Here is a 23732-nt window from a genome sequence, read left to right as displayed (position 1 = left end):
AACGGGATCGGCTCTGGACCCTTGCCCTTCCTCAGTTCTTTCCATGGTGATGGACACTACTGTTCCGGTCATCACTCATGTTTGCAACACAATACTGAGTTCAGGGACATATCCAGATTCCTTAAAAGAAACACTGGTTAAACCCCTGCTGAAGAAACCCAATTTAGATAAGGAGGAACTAAAGAATTATAGGCCCATAGCAAGCCTCCCTTTCCTAGCTAAAGTGGCGGAAAAAGCCATGAACCAGCAGCTATCAGAGTATATAGAGAAACATCATCTATTGGACGACACACAGTTTGGCTTCCGTAAGTATCACGGTACAGAAACCGCCCTTATCAAAGCAGCAGACAACATCAGAATTATCCGTGACCAGGGAGGGACAGCATTACTTGTATTGTTAGATCTCTCGGCAGCTTTCGACACGGTCGACCATAAGATCTTGGTGGACCGTGTCGGAAGGATGGGCATTCACCACACTGCGAGAGACTTGCTCTCCTCCTTCCTGGCCGATAGAACGCAGGTGGTCACACTGGGGCCATACCAATCGGCCAAACTGTCCCTTCCGTGTGGGGTTCCTCAAGGCTCATCCCTCAGTCCGACACTATTTAACATCTATGTGTCGGACCTTGCTTGTGTAATCAAAGCATACGGGATGAGCCTAACCTCATATGCTGATGTCATGCAACTGGTGTTGGCCATTAAAGGTGACGGGCTGGAGGTGGCAGAGCGCTTCCAAAATGGAATGATGTCGATTGGAGAGTGGATGGCAGGTACCTGCCTGAAGCTCAACTCCGATAAAACGGAGGTGGTCATCTTTGGACCCCTCTCCCCGATTTTGGTCTGTATCCTGGTGGCCACCAGCCTTCGGTACCCCTCCTAGCCCGACCCCCAAGGTCAGGAATTTGGGAGTAACTTTTGATGATCATCTCAACTTCATGGCACACGCGAACAAAGTAGCAGCCACAGCCCATCATAAACTTAGAATGATAAGGAAAATCATCCCTTTTCTACCGGATGCTGCTGCCAAAACACTGGTCAGTTCCTTAGTACTTTCATCCTTAGACTACTGCAATGCACTTTTTCTAAATGCCCAAGCCAGGGTAACAAAAAAACTGCAGACAATACAGAATGCAGCAGCACGTCTGCTGTCCTAGAACACCCAAGTTTGCACCCATTTCTGATACTATAAGGACATACCACTGGTTGACGATCCAAAACAGGATCAAGTTTAAATCACTCTGCATAGTCTACAAGGCACTTCACGATCAAGGACCACGCCCCCTCAAGGACCAGCTTATACCCTATAAACCGGTCAGACCGCTTCGATCCATAACTCTTAACCAATTAGTGGTTCCACGTTCCAAAACAGTCTCCTGGGGTGACCGCCGATTTTCAGCTGCGGCTCCTAAGATATGGAATACTTTGCCACAACATATCAGAACCAGCCCCTCACTTTTGCAGTTTCGTAAGAAACTAAAAACCTGGCTGTTTAACCAGTGACACTGCCCATGATCTTCCGAAGTTATCAATATCTTGGGGAAAGACAGCTGTATAGTCTAGCGCCGAGACGCCTACGGGTATTCGCTCGCGCTCAATAAATGTAATAAATAAATAATGCTGGGATGTTAAGTTTGGACCAGTTTCTGACATAAGATTTTGGGACAGACTGCGCTATGGGATGAGAAGGGGCTTTAATCTTGAAAGGCACAGCATAGCTGTAGAGGTGGGGTCGATAAGCAAGTTCTTTATGTTAGAAAAATTGGGTCCAAAAGAGTGAGTAGGTGCAGAGTTTAGAAGTGCTAGATGAAGAATATCCAGATCTTCGATTAAGGCTCAGACTGGTTGCAGTTTGGAATCTCAAGATGAAGATTAATGTTCCAGAGAAGCGTGAAATTGGCAAAGTGCAAGATATGAGGGGCCAGTAGGTCGGGGAGAGTGGTACGCCATTTATTCGGGTAACCAGGGGGACGATAGATCAGAGCCCCAGAAAACGTGGATGTCGCAGTGAAGAAAAGTTTAAATAGCAAAGCTTCACAGTCCGAGATCAAAATGTGATCAATTTTGCTTTTATACGTTTTTTTTTTAAATTTATTAAATAGCTATTCCTCCACCATTTCTGTGTGGCCATCTATACCAGTTAAAGAGAAGTTAGCAGGAAGACCTGCAATATTATCCGGCAAAGAGCCTGCATGTAGCCAAGTTTCAGTAAGAAATACTACGTCAGGGTTAAAATCATAAAGAGGTGATGTTTAGGGAGAGAGCAACAATTCAGGCTAAAGCAATGAAATAACTGAGTAGAATATTGCTCCACACCCAAGCAATCCGCACCTTCTGCTCTCTATACCTGGTTGGATGTCAGGCATGAGGCTATCTGAGCGTCCAAAGAATCTTTTTTAAGAAGTGTGAGCAAAATTGCAAGTTTTACAAGTCCGAGATGTTGCTTCCAGGTAAAATAACCTGGCCGCAGGCGTTGGAGATCGGCCGTAAGGAGAGCAAGAACGTAGAGGTATACAACCTCATCTCTGGCTGTGATGAACCAGGGTTTCTGGACGCAGATGGGCGAAGATGGGCTTGCTTTAGTCGTGCCTGCTGCATGTCCACCCCGCCCTAATTTTTAACACCGTGCCTCAGAGCGGCTACACCTCTCAAAAACCGGAAATAAATTCAAGATTCACACTTCACTTCCCTCTGCACAATCGCCACAAAAGCCGCTGCAGAACAGGGAAGGAGCAACGGGAGGCTGAATAGAGAGAATAAGCAAAGTATAAAATGTAGAGTATGCAAGCGTTAAAATTAAAACAATTGCACCATTAGAACATCCAATACCATTTACTTCATCATAACTATTAGAAACTATTTGTGTTTTCCCACAGTTCAGGAGAAAGGTAGAGATGAGCTTCCACATCAGTTTCCATCCTAGAGGTTTCTGCAGTTGTGGTAATCACTGCATTGTCATCTGCATATGCTAATAGCGTACTTGTGTGTCCTTGGGGGAAAAAAAATCGCCTTATTTCAAAGTGTCCGTATAAACGATTATATATTCTATAAGGGGGGAACCAGGACATCCTTGCTGTGTGCCTTGCAAGATTTTTATACTATCTAATTTGCTTATACCTGTTCGCTGATTCAAGACTTGTGGTTGCTTATAAAGGATTTGAATCGCCTTATTAAAAAGAGCCAAACTCTATTTTACCCATAGTGCTCCATAGATAGGCCCAAGTTATTCTATCAAAGGCCTTTTCTGCATCCCGTAGGACCATTGCCAATAGTAGGCCTCGATTAGCAGCAGTATAGGTAAGCTTGATTTCACTCGCCCTCCTCTCCATGCCACCACTACTTCTGTTATGTGCATTGGAATTTGCAATATACATTTCAGAAGTAGCATGGAGCCAAGACCAAGGTCCGCTGTGTATTTTCTGAAGCATTTACCTAGACACGGATTTTCCAAATGGATGTTTTTAACTGCAGAGGGAATATTATCCACAATGGTTTCGAGCCGCCATAAAAAGGGAAGTCATGTGTGCTCTGAGGCACAGGTTCCGTTTCGCCAGATCCCGTTTCTGGTTGATCTGTAAAGTCAGGTGAGGGCATTGTCCGCTTTGTGGCAAAAAAAGCCATCTTGGGTGGAAGATGTCTTTTAACGACCATCTTAATTTGTATGTTGAGGATGAATTCTGCATCTCAGTTGACAAATTAAACAATCTACTTGATAACGTGTGTTCTTTTATAAAGGCTGTCGTAATTTGTTTTTTCAGCTGTTTCTGAAAGCTCACGTTAACACATCCGAAGTGGCAGACCTATTAATACAGCAGAATCATATTGGGAGTGTGATTAAGGTAACATAATTGGGTAGTTTAAAAATATATATAATGCCTTCTAACCAAGATATTGTTTTGTGGCACACGCTATAATTACGTTTCTCCGTTTTCAACTTTCAGTAATTTGCATATGCAAATACGGATGTAAACAATCTGTTTCCGTGTGTATTTATTTATTTATTTATTTATTTATTAAACCGAAACCTACAGGAGTTGGTTCTTAGTAAAAGTGTCTCTCCATGCTCTCATTCGCGACACATAGTTTAATTAATGCAAATTTGCCACTACTGCAATGTTAACTTTTTCATTCGATTATATTTCTTTTTCTTTATTGTATATAACTACTTTAGCATGCAAAAATTTCACAGGCTTAGCAGTGTGCGCTAAAGTAACCAGGAAATATACTAGTTCTAGCTTAATTTCTCCACCCACCTAAATACAACTGGAAAAATATAAATAAGATTTAAAAATATATGGATAAATGCAGATAGAAATGTCAAAAGAATAATTACTGGAAAACGTGGAGACTTACTATGATATGGGCATCAGGAAATAGAGAGGGGTGATGATAATACTCAAGCACAGGTAATTGCTCAATGACAATCTACCATATAGTTAACTCGATTATTCCTGGTAGCGTGGGACTGATTAGAACATGTCACTTGCAGCACAGACTGATAAGCCGAAGAATCCCCAGTGCTATGTGTTATTTAATTCAACAATTAGTGCTCAATTCACAGTGAAAGAAGGAGTAGCGCAAAGCACTACAATGAATAATGTGTATTTCACTTAGGGTAATTCCAGCTACTTTCCAGACTGTAAGATTTTGATGCCTGCATGGCTCACAGAGCAGTTGCTGCAAGAGCAGAGGATCTCTATCTTTCTTTGCTTTCTCGCTGTTCAATTCAAATTATTTTTAATTAATACTTTAATGTGGAATTCTTTTATTAGCTGGTTCATGAAACTTTGTGTTTTTATATCCATCAGCAAGCAGAAAACCTGGAAGACGACGGCGAAGATGATGATGATGACGACCATGGCCACATATTTGGCTTTATCAGTCTCCTAAACTTAACTGAAAGAAAGGTAATTGGCTTGAAAAATGTATATCTATCTTACTCTAGCACCGTTTCATTTTTATTTTTATTAGCGGGCAACATGTTTGCTATGTGCAATATGGATTCAAATTCGGTTGCAACGAATTCTTGCACTGTTTTGTGTGTAATCTGTTCCTTAATTCATTGTGAAAGGCGTTTTAAATACTTCAAACTTTACAGTGGAATGCAAACAGTCTGATATTTCTAATTTAGTTTCTCCTATCGGTCCCTCTCAAAATCTGTAGAGATCTGGTTAATGTCTTTGCTGATAAGATAACAGTGACTCGGGACACCATTCAGCTACTCTCTTTGAGGTAACCTCTTCTCAGGCACTAGATACACTTCCAAAGCTGTCAATATAAAAAAAAAAAGTCAACAGATAAATTAGAACAACTTGTAAATTATTTTAAATCGGGTTCCCCTTTTTACGGTTTGATGTATTACATTAGTCTGACCCCTTTCAGGGGGGTTTACGTGGAAAGCATGGGCAACTGGGCTTAGGGGCTGGGGTCCTTTGTCGCTGATGACCCAGGAGCCATTCTACTCTGGCAATGCAAACTGGGCCAAGTACAACTCCTTCAGCATTTGACTATTGGTGGTAGCAATGATAAGCAGTCACAGGCTTCTCAAGGAGGTAGTGTGGGAGTACACAAATTCGGCTCTCCACAATCATCCAGCTGAATGGCCGACTCTGTGCTATAGTTTGGTAAATTAAACCTACTTTAATCCACACATGTGAAATGTCGTACTTGACCGTGCATAAAGTCACAATTCTCATACTGGCGCTTGGTCTACTATAGCTTGCGTTCTGCCTCACCATGCCCCTCTTTCAGGTGTTTCCTCCCTCTTTGGTCCGTCTAGTTGGGACTTCGCCCACCTCCCCCCCCCCCCCCCCCCCCCCCCCGTATGTGAGTAGTGTCCCTTGGACAAATATCAAGGCTTAGGTGCAGATTATCTCAGAGTTCAGTTTAAGTGCTCAGTTCTCAAACAAGTCTCTGCTGTTGTCAGTCTCTCCAAAGCACAGGTATCAAAGTTTCCCAACAGCTGGCGGGAACTAGCAGTCCACTTCTTGCATGTCTCTTTACTCCCGCTTCTGCGACGAGACACTCCCTCTGGAGGGTAGACTCACAATCTGGGGAAAGGTGGCAGCAGTATGACAGGGAGCTGCCTTCCAACATCCTCACATAGTGACTCTGGCAACAGTGGACCCTACTCTGGTTCACCAGTGAGTTGCAGTAGGTGAGCTGCCAAAGTCAAAGGTCACAGCGGCACAAGGACAGCCTTATAAGGGTCTTGGTTGCAGTGGCACTCCACATCTCGTGTTAGACTTGGTTGGTGGTTGCAGGATCCTCCTATGCTGATGGACCCACACACCGATGATGATCAGGCTCCTCTGGCACTTCAGGTCAAGCCACACCTCTGCCGCGTTGGCAGGCTTCTTCTGTATCTCAGCAAAAGGTTGGCTTCACGGCGCTTCAGACCAGAGACTATATTTCTTCCAACAAGGCCAGACTTCAGATGATGTCCCCTCACCTCTGGAAAGGTGACTGTCCTGCAGACAGCAGCTTAGGTTGTGCAGTAGTCCTTCAAGTACTCTTTGAGGCATCCACTTTAGTTGAAGAGAACTTGGAAGTGGGTCAGTGGCACCCACCTTTATACAGGATAAGCAAACTGATTATGTGGATTATCTGTTTTCTCTTTCAGAATCGATCTGGGTTGGTTCTCTTTTTAGGTCTCGCCTGAGCCAGCGCGCATGCGTTGCTCTGCGAGGCTTATTGCAAGGACTTCCAACTCCCAGAGATTTTCCTCGTGTTTTTTTTATTTTTTTACTGCCACGCATTTGATTGGCCATTGCATAAGGCTTACACAAAAGAAAGCACGCAAATGGCCAAAGGATCGGGTATGTCCCGCATTATCTTTTTTTTTTTTTTTTTTTTTTTTTTTTTGAAAAACCTTTATTGATGTTTCAATCATTTACACGTATGGGCCTACAACCCCCCGGGGCCGGCCGCTAAATAATCAGGATAATAAAAGCAAATGTGAACACAGGCGGCACCTCGGAGAGCGAAGTCTTCAGTCCAATATAGTCCGGCCAATAAGCCGCGCAGGTAGGGCACCAGGAGAGAGAGGGTTTTTCATTTTATGATGAAACGAAGAATAGGATCAGGTGCCAGACAATTTGCCAACAGCGAGAAGGGTCAGGATAAGAGACAAACAATAAGCAGCAATACAGTGAGGCGATGGCGCAGGCGCGAGAAAGTACGGATGGGGAGAAACATCAAAAATAGTTGCGCCTACTGGTCCCCGTACCGAAAGCCCAGCGAACCCCCCAGAGACTGTGGCACACATGAAGAGCAAACGATTCACAATCAGGGTGGTGTATCGCACTGATCCCAGAAAAAGAAAGCAAAAAGAAACAGTGGAGAAAAAGGAGGCCATAGAAAAGGAGATAAAGACGAAAGAGTCCCCTCCCCCATCCCCCCACCCTGCACCTCTGCAAATGAGTATGGCCCCACCCCCCAGCAGTGTGCCTGTCGCCCTGGAACTAGACCCGAAATATAGAAGAGACAGGGAAAAAGAGAGTGAGAAAGGGCCCCCCCAGACGGGTGGGCGGAGAGAATATAATAAATTGGAGGAGGGCCATCAAAACATACCCCCGGCTTCTCCCTCCCGCACGGTGAGGTCTCCCCCCAACAAACAATTAGCGGTACCAGGCCGATCATATCAACAAAAATAGGGGAGGGGGGGGGGGAAATGGGAAGCATAACACACCAAATGTTCGAATGACCCCAGGAGCGCACAACCATGAGTCCGCCTATCTATGAAGTGACCACCCTCGAAGGATCAGCCTCAGCCTTGACCGCTTTTTGCGATTCTACCCGTACCTGCCCCTTGACCCAGCACCATGTCCAATGTCCCAAAGTACAGGAGTGTCCAAAAACAGTCGGGAAACGCCGCACACAGGTGGGGTGGAAGTCTCTGGGCATCCGCACAGACCGCTTCATGGAGGGGCGTCTTTTCCAGTGCTGCCCCAGGATCTGCACCGCCCACAAGGACCAGATAGGCTGGAGCAGCCAAATGAGATACACGTTGCTGGAAGTGTCCCCGGGCCGCCGGAGACCGCGCACGGGACAAGGCCACCATCTTCCGCGCAGGTCCAATACCTCCGGAACAGATTAAGTTCACAGTTAGCCGACCACACGGTAGCATATTGTCCGAGGTGTCCGGCTGTACACCAATCGCGGGGGGGGCCGCAACATCTTCCTCTTGTGTGCAGTGTGGAAAGCCACTGCGTACTTGTGGACCAGCATGCCGCCACTGCCCCAACGCTGTTACCACACCATCTAGCTTCCCCCCCAGGACCTCGGCGCCATGAGCAAAGGAGTAATGAAGGGCACCCAGGGCCTCCAGGAGGTCGCCATATCCCAGAGCGGCTCCCTCCGATCGCTCCGCCACACTCCCGAAAGTCACACACCCCCAGTCCCGCTGCGTCCCCGCGGACAGGATGGCTGGCTGCATAATAGCAAAATGGCCGCTGGGAGGGCCCGACTCGTATAGGGGCCAGGACCAGGGGAACAACGCCTCAAGGGCCACGTCGCTGAAGACAGGGATCCCGGGACAGGCACAGATCCAGCCGTTGCACGGTCACAGGCAACAGTCGTCTCCGCCACGGACCATCTCCCGCAAAAAGCCGGGAGCAGCCCGCAAGGATCAAGGCGGGCCAGGGACGGCGCCCAGGCAGCTCACCACCAAACGCAGGGGCAAACGCCACAGAATCCGGAAATCGTACACCCGGGCATGTCCTCAGTCCGCGGCGCTCAATAGGGGGGAGCGGCCACGGCAAAATGCAGGCCGATGGGGGCTCCACTCCGGTGGACCGGCTCCACCCAGTCGTCACAGGCCGCTGTTGTTCAACTGCCACCCGGCCAAGGTGCCCACTCGAGGTCCCGGCGTCGGGACCGCACGGGCCGCAAAGTTCGATCGCTGATTTCTCCGGTTGTATGGCAGTCAGAAACCTCGGGGTCACATGATCGGTTGCCACTTTCGCTTACGAACACATTCTCGTGGTGCAGAATAAGGATCTCTTGCAGGATATCCGTGCGGGGTGCGGAGGCTCACGGAGCCGGGAGTCTACGCTGCCGTCTCGGTCGCCATCTTGGCTCCTCCAACCCGCATTATCTTTAAATGTCCCCTCCCATAGCCTATGTGTCTCGGGAGCGAGCAGCGGCGCCATCTGTTTCCAGCCGCGTTAATTGGAAACAGATGGCGTTCACTTTTGCGGCTGCGCATTTCTTTTTTCTTTTAACTTTGATGCCTATTCCCCCTCACACCCGCGCCTCAGCAAAGGCTTTCACTTTTGCCGCCACGTGCCCGCGCTCCATACATTCCAAAACACACTCCTGAGTTTACAGTGCTCTTTATAGTCATTGTGCATGCACACCTACAAGTGTCTTTTAGCCTCCCCCCAAGGAACCGAGCCCAACAAGTGCACGGCGCCATTCAGGCCAGCACCCGTGTGCACCCCAGTAGACTCCTCTGTGTCCCGTTTGTCGCATGCTCCTCGCCACCACCAATATCCTGCACCATTCTGCAGAGTACTCACAGGTCGAGTCCAATGTCGAACTCATCCACAGAATTTACACTCCACCAGTGCATTACCCATTGCATTTCAGAACATAGTGTGTACATGGCTTATTTATTTTTACTCTGGACCCATCACCTTCAACAGTGTCCGCTGAACTCCTCTCAGCTACGCTTGAGTATGCAACAGCCATCAACAGAATCCTATACCCTTCTCGCAGTACTGCCACACCGTAACTTAAGAGTCCAACCTCCCCCAGCTCGCAACCCAGTACGTACCTATGTAGAAGCTGATGAGACAGGCAATATCGGGCTCCAGTCCCTCGTCCTGCAGCCGGCTCTGCTGGCGGAAGCCCAGGCGCTGCAGGTAGCGGCTCTGCAGGTGAAGCGGCCGCTCGTGCAGCCGCAGGCGGCGGGCAGAATCCCCGTGTAGTTGCACATACAGGGCGGGCGGCTCCCCTCTGGGGGCGGACTCCGGGCACCGCTCTTCGGAGGACGAGGAGGCGCTGTCCCCGCCGGTGCCTGGCACACGCAAAGCTCCTTCGCGGGGTTTTACGTTCGCGTCCCCGGCATTCTTTGCCCCTTGCCCGACCCGAGTCCACTGCAGCAGCTGTCTTCAGCGCCATCCGCGCACAGCTCCGCACCCATCCTGCCGCGCGACGGTCACATAAATATTTAATCAAGGGAACAAAAAAATAGCACATTTCACACGAGCGCGCACGCACCACTCGCGGGACACTGCAGCTGCTTTCACTTTTGCCGCCACGCGCCCATGCTTGTTTTCGTCTGGTCACAAGTGATTTCATTCAATGGCCTTTATTCTGAGTGGCTTGTTATAAATATGGACCCCTTCAGAAGCAATAATTTGAGTGAACATGCAACTTGTAAGACAATAGAAATTAACTTTGATCATCTAGTGAGGGCACAGCAAACCTCATAAACTGCCGATATGTTAAATTTCTAACACACAACCCTATTTTAACACACGTCTGAATACATTTTATGGGCTGTGAGTCAGAGTCCACATCACGGCCATCGGTTGGGTTAATGAGATGTTGTCCCACATGGTGTGTGCATGTAATATTTAGCTGTGATCGATCAGTACATGAGGTATTCACCCATGAACCCGAAGCAGACCACTGATGCGTGTGTGGCAGCTTCAGCAACACCTGCCTGAAACATATGTATGTCTTGTGGTGTTCATGTACAGGCGCTGGTTCCCCGGAGTTGTGTGCGCCATAGCTGAATGAATGAATAAATACATACTTATGATACACACATGCATGCGAGTGCTGCATGCCGCTCTGTGCAGATGCACGTATACTCGTGTGTCCACCGCCATACTCAGAAAGCAATCTCTACTGTAAAGTTGATGCGTGGAATTAAATCCAGCGTGACAAGAGCAAAGTATGACCAAAACCAAGAAGCCTGGCTCGTTGCATCATCCTCTCGCTTTGGTAAAGCCATACCTTTGCTGGCTCACTATCAATCTATACATGATAGAATATGCTTTAATATTTTAGGTATAGCTTGAATGTCTCTTCGGACCAGCCCCTTCTTGTTACTAGAATCACTAGATATGTTCCCACTTGATCTCTTCCTACATCACATACCCAGCTCTTAAAAATTCTGGCCGATGATCCTCATCGTTCCTTACACCATGATCTACTACTTGTTACACAATTTTAGAAAACATCGCAAGACTCGCTTATACTCTGAACAATGTCTCGTTACCCTGCGCTATATTTTCTGAAATTAGCGGCACACGATCTAAGGGTGAATGAGCGTTTTTAAAAATTCTGTTAACATAACCTCAAACATTATTGGCATTCATTCGCTGCATCTTTTTCTTCATCGATGTGGGTGAGATGCAGATTACTCTTTCGATTCCCAAACCTTAAAAATCTAATTTTTTCACTGGTATTATGTACTATGCCCCACCAATGATGTTACACTTGTTTCAATGGTGTGAGCATGGGAAATCCTTTACCTACACGCAGAGAGGGCAAACTGAGGTTTCCCTGCCCTCACCGCTGTGGACAGGGAAACAACTATGTCCCAGGGGTGGGCCCACTGGGACATAACATGTGAGTCTGCTCCGTAGAATAAGGTGCCTGGGGCCATTATTGACTCAGGGAGGGTGGCCGCGAGCCCCCCCCTCCTCCTTAAACTGATTCCGCCCAGGGGTGGGCTCCCTGGGGCCTTTTCCGGTTTGGGTGGGGTACCAAGCGTTCTGGTACCCATTTTGCGAATTTTTGTCCCAGGGGAGCAGGAGGCCACGCAGCCCCCGCCTCCCCCATAAATAATAACACCGGCCCCAGAGGTGAGCTCCCCAGGGCATTTGAAGGCTCTGGAAGGGAGCCATGCAACCCCCCTCCCATTTATAAACACAGCCCTGGGTGTAGGCTCCCCAGGGCTTATGATAAATTAATGCGGCCCGGCCTCCATCTTGGTTTTTTTTGGGTTTTTTTGTCCTGCAAGACTCGCAAGAGTGGGGCATTTGTTTTCCTTTTTTTCTCGCGAGCTCACCCATCCAAATATCTATATTATTTTTCTCTTAATTTCTCAAAACCTACTGAAGAGATTAGCAACAAATCACAAAAAGCACACGCTGAAGATTAAGATCTAGCTTCCTGCCAGATTTGGTGTAATTCCTTTCAGCTATTTTTGCTGTAGCCTTGTCTAAAGAAGTCTATGGTAAATATATGGGGATTTTGCCCCCCCCCCCCCCCCCTTATTTTTCTCAGACCTGCTGGATGGATTACCACAGACATTCCAGGAAGGAATTGGGGTGGATAAACGTTTTTTGCAAAGTTTTGTGAAGATTTGTCAAACAGGACCAATGTTATTAGCAAACCAAAAAAGTGCTCCGTTTATGGAAAAGCAGACCTAACTCTAACTACCTAGTGGCGACCAACACTAGCTAAATTTTGACTGAGAACGAACTATAAGATCTCAGCTTTGCTTTCCCCTGAGTCAATATGACGAAGCATCTGTCTCAATTAGCCCTTGCGATGAGACTTCCATGTAAACTCTAGAACATTTTGTTTTCATCTGTAAATATGAATTTCAAAACAGAAGAATTTTTTTAAACCAGTTCTTAAATTATATGGTTTCAACCAGAGAAAGCCAGCTTTGGCTTTCCTGCACATGCTTCTGAGTCATTTGTTCTGTTTTTATGTGGAAAGTTTTCTGAAGTCCGTACTACGCAAACAAAAGTAATAGATTTCTGACACTTTTTCTTTTTATCATGTAATATATGAAGTGTATTTGTGTACATTTTTAAACTGAAATCTGTGTGTGTGATGCTTTTATGATCGTTTTTAAATAATCAAAGCTTGTTGATTTAAGATATTATTGGTGCCATTGTTATAACACCTTAACATATGTTTTTTTTTTTTTTGTTTGTTTTTTAAAAAGCTTGGTAATTCATCTAAGAAACCACTGTTAAAAAGTCCAAGTTATAGTTAGGTTCACAATTCATTATTCACTCAACTGTCATGCAACCCACAACTCGCAAACTAAATGTAGTGCTCATTACCTCACCCTTAATTAAACAAATGATATTGGAACTGTTGTAAATGATCTTCGAGATTACAATTACCACCTTTTCAGAGACACCTTAGTTAAGGTGTTACCAGAATGCCTCCATAACTTTACTTCAACCTCTGTGTTGTTGTGTTTTTTTTTGTTTTTTTTTGCAGTGAATGGTTTTTAGTTTTTTCGTATACCACGTACAAGAGGTAATTTGCCTTTTTGTCAACCAGTGGCCATACCCCGCTGGGCATTAGCTTTAGCCTTGCACAGCAGGGGTTGGCCGCAGGGCCAGGTCTCCCATCCATAACTTCTCTTATGGCTCTCCTAATTTACTTCAGCTGCCCTGGTTTGTGGTTCTTCCTGTAAAATAGTTTAACGTTCCTACTGCATCTTGAGTCACCTGGGGCTCAGTTTTCTTCCTCAACCAGTGCTTTTTACAGTCCCTTGTACGCTCTTCAGTCTGTGTCTGTGTACTTAACCATGCCTGCATATCCTTCCACTGACAGCTTTTAACATCTATGCACGTGCTGGTTTGTACATTTGCACATTGTCTGCGATCTTCCTTACAATGTATTTATTTTGTTAGCCAATTTATGCCTTTATTATATTACAGTATGTTACATTTATATTTTTTTTACCAAACTTTATAACATGCCCTTGCGCTGCATTGGAAAATAACACTGGTCTGCATAGCAATACTGAATGTATGTGTGAAGTACATTTGTCAAGTCCTATTTACTTATTATTTTGGTTTCCCCATAAAGTTTTATGAAAATATATATCCTTATTTGTAAAATACTTGGCAGAGCTCAGACAAATTGAAAAGCTGGACGTTCTACTCAGTGATAACAGTGAGGATTTTTTTGCTATGTACCTTTTGCGTGCAGTTTCACTTGCGCTACCCCAGGCATTTTGGTGAATCGATAACGTTTAACAGTTTCTGTTAACAATTAAAAATTTGTCAACATTCGTGACAAGAATTTTCAATTCTATTAAGAACTCGGAGGCGAGGATTATGCTTCTCATTTCTTTACTGAAGCTCACAGCAGCCAATGAAAACAAAACCATGTGATCAACCATAGCGTCCCAGTGTATATAAGGTCCCTGCATGAACATAGAGTCCTCTTTCTTTGTAAACATAACAGTTAAGTTAATTCACGACCTGCTCCTGAAGAACAACCGGCAGACTTGGACTTCTCCAAACCAACAACTGAAGGCCCAACGGGATGTACATTTGAACTAGAACACGGTCCAGGGAATTCAACGTCGTATAGACCTGAAGAACTGCATAAAACCCAGCCACAGCGGTACTATAGTCAGGCTTTACTTGCTATCCGCACCTGGAATAAAAGAGGAACACCCCGTAATAGCCATTCATAACCACTTGATAAAATGTCAACAATGCACATAAAAGGGTGGGAAAAACAATCCAAAGCATGCAATATAAAATAGCATGATCAAACGGGTAACATGACATATAATGCATAATATCCTCTGGGTGGGATAAAACTCTTCTCCGAGTCCTGAATAGAATTGAAAATTCTTGTCACGAATGTTCACAAATTGTTAATTCTATATCCGGACCGGAGGCTCCGATTATACTTGTTCAAAGCTTAGCCACCACAACAGAAGCTACATCAATAATAGGTTTGTAATAAAAAGCTTTAAATGTATGTTTAGTAGACCAGTCAGCTGCGTTCATGTCTGACAGGCTGACACCTGATGAATATGCTTTCGAAGTCATAGCTCCGCGGGCTGAATGTGCCCCAAACTTGGAAATATCAATCCCTGCTTTGCCTATGAGCCAATGCATCCATCGAGACAAGGTAGCAGGAGCCACCGGGCGAAAGGGCTTTTGCAGAGCAATCAACAGTTGACCTTGCATATCAGTACGAAATTCTGCAGTACTTACCTTGTAATCTTTAACACATTGCACCATGCTAAGCTTGGGATTATTTGGAAAAGCTGGGTAGGTGACAGATGCAGTGTTACACTTAGTTCTTCTAGACAGGGTAAAGGTCACTCCTTCTGGGGAAAACCTACGCCTGCTAAATCCAAAGCACGTACATCCGAAAATCGTTTACAAGAAACTAGACCTAGTAGTATCGTGTTAGCGGGTCAATGGGAACAAGCACGACTCTTTGTGGTTGTAAGGAGGATTTATTCACACGATACAAGTGTCTTTCTTGATGCCAGGACGAATACACAGAACCAACAATAACAAGGGATAAGTCCTAGGCTCCCGCTGTCCTCTTCATCTCTCACAAAGTCGTCTGGGCGTCCCTCGCGGCCTTCAGGGGTCCCGGTCTTGGTTTACAACAGATGGTGACTCGAGTTATATATAGAGAAAAAAAAGGAAAGGCAGTGGGTGAGTCTCGTTCAGTTTAAATGAGGTGGGGCGGGGTAGTGAAGGAGCACCTCCAAACGAGTGACATCAGCTCAAAAACAGGGTAGTGATAGTGCCGGGAGGGGGTAGTGACGAGTGCAGGACTCAGGTGAGAGTGCGTTTCCCCTAGGCGTCCGGTCTCTCCCGCCTCCCCACCCAGCCCAGGAACCGCTTGCGTACCTGGGTTAGCCACGGCCCTCCAGGAACGTGGCTGGGCGAAGCATGGTCCTGGCCGCTCCTCTGTTCTCCCAACGCCTTCAGCCTCCTGACATCTTCTCTGCCAGCTGGTATTCACGCTCCTCCTCGCTCTCCTGTTCCTCCTGTTTCGATTAGACTTCCACTCTCCTCACTCCTTCGTTCCTCGCTCTCCTCTCTTCCTCCGGTGTAGACACACCCTCTTCGGGGTTCGTTGTCTCTTGTTGGTACGAAGCCTGCCACGTCACGGTTGGGGCCGAAGTCAAATACCACTTTGACCCAGTTAAAGGTACAGTACTCAGGGGCAGCAGGACTCTCGCTACCATCATGTGATGTTGCTAGCCAGTCGTCCTGCTGTGTAGAAAAGAGAAGTGTCTTACGTTGCGCCTCCCACCAGTCCACCGTTCTGGGTAACACCTCCCCGGGCATCCTGACCCTGCGACACACCTCCTGCCATGGATTCTCCCGTTCGGGGAGAGGACAGACTCTAGAGAGGAAATCTTCACTGCTGTTCTCTGCACCCTTACGGCGTTTCACAGAAAATTTAAAGGGTTGGAGAGAAAGGAACCACCGGAGGATGCAGGGGTTATGAGCGTGATTACGGCTCATCCACTGGAGGGGCACATGGTCAGTGTACAGGGTGAATGGGTGACCCTCTAGGTAATAGCGTAGTTTATGGCCCATTTAACCGCTAGACATTCCCTCTCTATGGTAGGGTACTTTCTCTCCCTGGGGAATAGTTTTCTGCTGATGTACACGATAGGGTGATCTGCTCCAACAGCAGAGAGCTGGGACAGTACAGCTCCTATCCCATGATTGGAGGCGTCGGTGTGCAGGACAAAAGGCTTTGAAAAGTCAGGGGAGGTCCTGACTGGAGAGGTGGTTATGGCTCTTTTAAGGGCGTGGAAAGCCTCCAATATCGGGACCGTGGGGTGTGATAGGACTTGGGTCTTTACATCCCTACGAAGGGTGTCCGTCAGAGGGGCTGCTTTTTCGGAGAACTGGGTTATAAACCATCTATAGTACCCTATTAGTCCCAGGAAGGCCCTCATTTCTCGTTTGGTGGAGGGGAACGATGTCTCACGAATGGCCCTAAACTTTTCTGTTTGGGGTGCAATAATGCTGTGTCCCAGGACGTACCCCAGGTACTTCACACTTCGGTATCCTGCTCGGGATTTCTTGGCATTTACATGCAACCCCGCTTCTCGTAATGCCTGGAGGATTGTTTGTAGGTGTTGGAGGTGGGTTTTCCAGTCGGGGCTAAAGACTACAATATCATCCAGGTAGGCCGATGAGAAGCTGTTGAAGTCCCCCAAAACCGTGTTCATTAGCCTCTGGAAAGTTGCCAGCGCTCCGTGCAATCCAAATGGGAGCACCGTGAATTCATAGAGCCCGTCCGGGGTTGAGAAGGCAGTTTTCTTTTGGTCTTCCTTGCGTAATGGCACTTGCCAGTATCCTTTGGATAGGTAGAGTGTGGTGATATAACTGGCGTCCCCAGTTTCTCAATCAATTCGTTGATGCGTGGGATGGGATAGGCATAAACGAGTGCTTCCATCTGGTTTGGGCACTATCACGATTGGTAAGGACCATTCACTCCTCAAGGGTTGGATGACTCCTAGTCGTAGCATGTCTTGCACTTCCTTCTGTATGGCGATCCGTCTGGCAGCAGGGATCTGATAGGGACGTTGTTTGATTATCCGGCCAGTCGGGTGTCGATCCAGTGTTCTGCCAGGTGGGTCTTTCCTGGTTTGTCGGAAAATATAGCCGCGAATGGGGCGAGCGCCGTTCAAAGGGAAGCTGTCTCTTCTGGGCTAAGTTTGTCGTTTATTACTAGTTGTTCCAAGGTGTGGTGGTCCTCTGCCCTAGTTGGTAATGTAAGAAGGGCTGCAGTGGGTAAAGGCCCAATCCATTTCTTTAGCATATTTATATGGAAGGTCTGGCTTTGGCTGGGGGATAGCCGGAGTCTGTAGGTGGTATTTCCTATCACTTTGGTGATTTTGTAGGGCCCCTTCCACTCCAACAAAAATGTCTTGGTAGATGATGGTAACACCAAAACCCAATCACCAAGGCACAGTTTCCTCCATCTCTTCCCTTTGTAGTATACTGCTTTTTGACGTTTTTGTTTCTCCTCTAAGTGGGAATATGCCTGGTCCCGGAGTTTTCCTATTTTGGCTTTCAGCTGTTGTGTGTATTCCAACATGTCTCTGGTTTCCACAATCTCTTCCTTCTCCCAGGCATCCTTTGTCATTTCAAGTAGGGTACGTGGCTGTCGTCTGTAAAGCAGCTCGAAGGATGAGCACCCCATAGAACGTTGTACCTGTCCTCTAATGACATAAAGAGCTAAGGGTAACAGCTAGTCTCATTCCTTCCCATTCGCACTCAACATCTTCCTCAAAGTGGTCTTCAAAGTGCCGTTATACCGTTCAACGAGCCCATCGGTTTGGGGTGATATACCGACGTCTTGATATGTCGCAGGTCCAGGGCCTGACAGACCTCTCACCATACGCGAGACGAATGGTGTACCTTGGTCTGTCAGGAATTCTTTGGGGAAACCAACCTGTGAAAAAAGTTCAAAGAACTTCTGAGATGATGCGGCTTGTAGGAGCCCGTATGGATAAGGCCTCGGGATAATGGGTGGCATAATCCACTATTACCAGGGCGTACATATTCCCTTTTTTTGTGCGAGGAAGGGGTCCGATTAGGTCCATTCCTACCCTCTCGAAGGGGGTACCGATGATGGGCATTGGTTGTAAGGGCACCGCCGGAGGTCTATGGGTATTCCTTTTTTTTGCATATTTCGCAGGACTGACAATACTCTTTAATGTCTCTGTACACCCCGGGCCAATAAAAGTGCCTCAGTAGGTTCTGAGTCGTTTTCTCTGCCCCAATGTGTGCTGCTGTGAGGTGTGAATGTGAAAAAAACAGCTGGTCTCTAAAGGATAGTGGAACTAGCAGCTGATGGGAGTCAGTGTGGGAGCCCTGTCTGTATAGGAGGCCTTCCTGTATAAGGAACCTTGGATATGTGGGTATACCCCTGTCCTGTGACGCGTGTGCCTGTTCCCAGGCATTGAACAATGTCGTGTCGTTTGGCCTGGGCGAATTTGAAGCTCCTATCATGTAACCATGGTTCCGGGGTGCTCAAGGCTGATAAACGATTATCTGGGATTTCCCCTGTGCCGCTCTTCATGTCTCGTTCCTTCACTACTCTCTGGAACAGTTCAAGGAACTCTGGGTTGTCTGTTCCTATTATGACTTCCTCTGGGAGGCTTTCCAGGACCCTTACCTTAACACTATATGTCACCCTGCTACTAGGTGTCAGGTGTGTGCATGGGGACGTCAAGCCATATCCCCTGGCAACGATAGACCTAATATATACAGTGGTGTTGGGTATGATCTGACTAGGTTGTATAAGGCATCTTTGAATTGTCTGCACCCTGAATCTAACAGGGCTTTTACATGTCTCCCATTCACCCTGGCACTTGCATGGAAGGCGCTCCCCATCTCCGCAGTGTACATGATGGACTTGGTGATATACCCCACCTCCATTGGTTCTTCTGTCTGTCTCTTCCTAGGGCAGAGGCGGGCTATGTGCCCCCAATCACCACAATCGTAGCATTGTGGCCCCTTGAAACTTGGTATGTCTGATTTCAGAGGTTTAGGCCTCGCAACGTCTGGGGCGGTATTAGACCTTTTGTCGTATGGCAGGATGGGTCGTCTGTTCGATTTCTCCGTTTAGCGGTTTGGGCTGTGCGCGGGAATACATGGTGGCCATGTCTATGGCCTGTTCCATAGTGAGGTGAGTATGCTGCCTCAACCACTTCTGGGTGCTAAAGGGGAGGGCTTCCAGATATTGTTCCAAGTAGATCTTTTCCATGATCTCCTCATTGGTACTAACGGCAGGGGTTAGCCACTTGTCGGCTGCCATCTTTAATCGAAAAAGCAAGATTTTGGGATTTTCCCCCGGAGCCCTCTTCTCTCTCCTAAAACGCACCCTGTAGGCCTCCGCATCGAGACCCAAATGATCCAAGATTATGTTCTTGATGTCTATGTATGGTGTTTCCCCTCTGGCGTTGGCGACTTGGTAGGCGGCTTGCGCCTCTCCAGTCAACAGGGGTGCCGAAAAGAACGGCCATTTGTCCGCAGGCCAGCCACACGCCCTTGCCGCCCTCTCGAAGTTCAAAAGGAAAGCATCCGGATCCTCCCCAGCCATGTACTTCTGTGGGGAGATACCCGATGGGGAATGTGTGGTAAATCGAGTGGGGACTGTCGAAGGATTCTCTGTTATTTTCTGCAGTCCCTCAATTTGGGCCGCGATGGTGTCTCTGAAGATGTCACGGTCAGCCTGCGCTGACGTCATCTGGCGTTCTACGGGCCATTCTAGTTTTTCTTGCCCTTTTACGAGGTGCTGTATCGGGCTCTCCATCTTGGTTTGCAGATGGGTTGACCTATGCCCGCATTCTCCACCAGTGTTAGCGGGTCAATGGGAACAGGCACGACTCTTTGTGGTTGTAAGGAGGATTTATTCACACGATACAAGTGTCTTTCTTGATGCCAGGACGAATACACAGAACCAACAACAACAAGGGATAAGTCCTAGGCTCCTGCTGTCCTCTTCCCCTCTCACAAAGTCGTCTGGGCATCCCTCGCGGCCTTCAGGGGTCCCGGTCTTGGTTCACAACAGATGGTGACTCGAGTTATATAAAGGGAAAAAAAGGAAAGGCAGCAGGTGAGTCTCGAGGTCTTTGTAAATGAGATGGGGTGCGGTAGTGAAGGAGCACCTCCAAACGAGTGATGTCAGCTCAAAAACGGGGTAGTGATAGTGCGGGGAGGGGTTAGTGACGAGTGCAGGACTCGGGTGGGAGTGAGTTTCCCCTAGGCGTCCGGTCTCTCCTGCCTCCCCATCCAGCCCAGGAACCGTTTGCGTACCTGGGTTAGCCACGCTCCTCCAGGAACGTGGCTGGGTGAAGCACGGTCCTGGCCGCTCCTTGGCTCTCCTGACTTCTTCGGCCTCCGCCAGCAAGTATTCGCGCTCCTCCTCGCTCTCCTGTTCCTCCTGGTTCGATTCGGCTTCCACTCTCCTCGCTCCTTCGTTCCTCGCTCTCCTCTCTTCCTCCGGTGTAGAGACCCACCCTCTTCTGGGGATCGTCGGTTGGTACGAAGCCTGCCACGTCACGTTTGGAGGTGGAGTCGAATACCACTTTAAAGGTACAGTACTCGAGGGACAGCGGGACTCTTGCTACCGTCCTGTGATGTTGCTAGCCAGTCATCTTGCTGTGTAGAAAAGAGAAATGTCTTATCAGGTTGCACCTCCCACCAGTCCACCGTTCTGGGTAACACCTCCCCGGGCATCCCGACCCTGCGACACATCGTTAGTTTAGCTGAAAGTTGTTTACGGGATAAGTACTTATTAGAAGGCCACACTCACAGAAATGTAAGGACAATGGAAACTTCCCACAACTGAGAATATGTAGGACACAGAGGTTTTATCATCCATACGCCTCTAAGCAGCTTACACACCAACGGATGTTCGCCAACGGGTTTGCCATCCATGGGTATATGACCTGCCGAGATGGCGGACCGAAAGTTGTTGACTGTTCTGTATGCCAAACCTGAGGATGCAATAGAGGCCAGAAAATTGACAACTAGAGAGACGTGCTTTAGAGGGATCCACGTCCCGTTGATCGCACCAATCACACCATCTCTTCCAAGAGGAAGCATATCTTTTATGGGTGTTGGCCAACCAGGCTTCATTGATAAATCTGTCAGCCTCGCGTGAGGCCCGGGACTTTCCATCGGTCCCTGAAACCCGCCAGGCCACTAGAGGAAGTAGGCCTGATAGCACCAATGGATGAGGATTCTGAAGAGGGTCCAGCAGTAGGTTCTCTATCCGAGGGAGAAGAACCGGAACTGCACAACTCATTCCAAGAAGGACCGTGAACCATGCTTGAGCCCTCCGTAGGGGAGTGATCAGGATGAGTTCCGTCCGATAAGCCCTGGTTTGTGCTAGAACCCTGGGGATCATCATAAACGGAGGAAATGCATAACACAGGGTTGTCGGCCACTCCTGTAGGAATGCATCCGCGGCCAGAGCTTCTGGGTCCGGCCTCCAACTGAAAAACTGGGGAACCTGTCTGTTGAAGCGGGATGCAAACAAGTCTATCTGACAGGGACCCCATAGATGTATCGGGTTCTGAAATACTCTGGGAAGCAGCATCCAGTCGCTGAAGTCCTTCAGATGGCGGGAGTGCCAATCTGCCACCTCGTTGTTATAGCCCGGAAGATATTCCGCCACTACTGAGGTTATGTTCTGAAGACAGAAGTGCCAAAAATCCTTGGCAATCTCTGCCAGCATCTGAGACTTGGTACCGCCCAGTTTGTTGACATACCGAACCGCCGATATGTTGTCCATCCAAAGAAGTATACAACAATCTGTCTTCTGGGGAGCTAGACATCGGATCGCAAAGGAACTAGCTAATAGTTCCAGGCAGTTGATCTGTAACTGTAGCTCTTGCGGTGACCAACGACCACCCGTGGACAACTGGCCGCATCAGGCTCCCCAACCCCACCGACTGGCATCTGATTCAATTACTACATCTGGGGCTGATCCGAAGAGAGCTCGGCTGTTCCAGGCCTACATGTGGTTTAACCACCAGGTCAACTCTAGCCTCGCCTCCTCTGAGAGAGGAATCTGTTCTGAGTAATTGATGCCTTTTTGGAGATGGCGGAACTCGAGCCGTTGAAGGCCCCGGTAGTGAAGGGGACACGGGAAGATAGCCTGAATGGAAGATGCCAATAAACACACTATTCGGGCTAATGATCTCCGGGATATCGTCTGCCTGTGAAGTGTAGATCTCAGTTCCCGTTTGATAGCTCTGATCTTTTGCATCGGAAGCAGGAGCTGGCAAGTCAAGGAGTTGACTAGGAAGCCCAGGAATTCGATAGCTTGAGTCGGGGTCAGTACTGACTTGTGTGAATTCACAATGAACCCCAAATTCTGTAATAGACTGATCGCCCAATTGAGGTGTACTTGAACTAGCTGGGGGGGATGTCGCCATAATGATGATGATGTCGTCTAGATATATTGAGATGGACTCCCCGGGCTCTGAGCGACTCTACCACTGGTCTCAGGAGCTTCGTGATGCACCATGGTGCTGACGGCAGGCCGAACGGGAGAACTTTGTACTTGTAACAAACCCCCTTCCATAGAAAATGTAGAAACCAGCGATGAGGGGGGAATATGGGAATGGACAAATACGCATCCTTCAGGTCCAGCCGGACCATCCAGTTTCCTTCTTGGAGGAGATTGCGTAATAGATTGATACCTTCTATCTTGAAGTGCCTGTAAATAATCCATGAGTTGAAATTTCTGAGGTTTCCAGCCAGGACCCACCCCCTTTCTTTTCTACTAGGAAGACATTGCTTAGAAAACCTCGAGGGTGAAGAGTGGCAGGCGTTCTCGCGCCTTTCCGCAGTAAAGACTTGATTTCTGTTGAGCTAAAGCTCTGATCTCGTTGGGAAAAAGACATCAGTTGTGGGTGCACGCCCTGAACTGGGGAGTCGTATAGCTCTAGTTTGTACCCCTGTACTGTTTCTAACACCCAAGCATTCTGAGAGATCTTGTGCCATCTGTCGAGAAAACTCATCACTCTGCCCCCCCAAATCACATCGGAACAGGGAATCCAGCTCACCCGAGTTTCGGAGTCTTGTTGACCACCGGAATTGCCGCCAAACCTGCCTTTGCGGAATCTGTTCCTGGATCTTAGAGTGGGGTAGAAGGAGGAGGTATTGGAGCCCGAATCCTGATAGCCTCCTCTTTGTTGGCCGCAAGGGGTGCCTTGATTGAAACCACGGCCGAACGAGCGCTCCCGAAAGCGTCCTGCCCTGCCGAAAACCGGGAGGAACGCTCGCTTAAGGGATCCCTGGGTTTTGTCCAAGCCGCTGAAAGTATCCACAAATTTTGTTAATTCCTTCAGGAAAGGTTGTCCAAACAGCATTCCTTGAGCCAGTGGGCTAGATTCTGAAGTTGACAGTTCAGCGAGCTTAGGATCTCATTTCAGCAGGATAGAGCGACGGCGTTCAGCAGATAGTGCACAGTTGGCGAACTGCCCTTTTTGCCCA

At 47.8% G+C, this 23732-nt stretch overlaps 1 protein-coding gene across 1 annotated transcript in view; it reads left to right on the top strand.

Annotated features, from left to right (window-relative positions):
- BCCIP (BRCA2 and CDKN1A interacting protein) overlaps positions 1-23732 on the top strand; it is a 163241-nt gene that overhangs the window by 25453 nt on the left and 114056 nt on the right. Inside the window, exons 3-4 of the mRNA XM_085606244.1 lie at positions 3756-3836; positions 4806-4904. Of these exons, the coding sequence (XP_085462370.1) occupies positions 3756-3836; positions 4806-4904 (180 nt within the window). The remainder of the gene's footprint in view (positions 1-3755; positions 3837-4805; positions 4905-23732) is intronic.

The sequence above is a fragment of the Triturus cristatus genome, chromosome 1_2 (assembly GCF_964204655.1).
Source record: "Triturus cristatus chromosome 1_2, aTriCri1.1, whole genome shotgun sequence".
NCBI lineage: Eukaryota > Metazoa > Chordata > Amphibia > Caudata > Salamandridae > Triturus > Triturus cristatus.
Note: the sequence above shows the minus strand (reverse complement) of the source record. Positions and strands in the feature narration are given on the sequence as shown.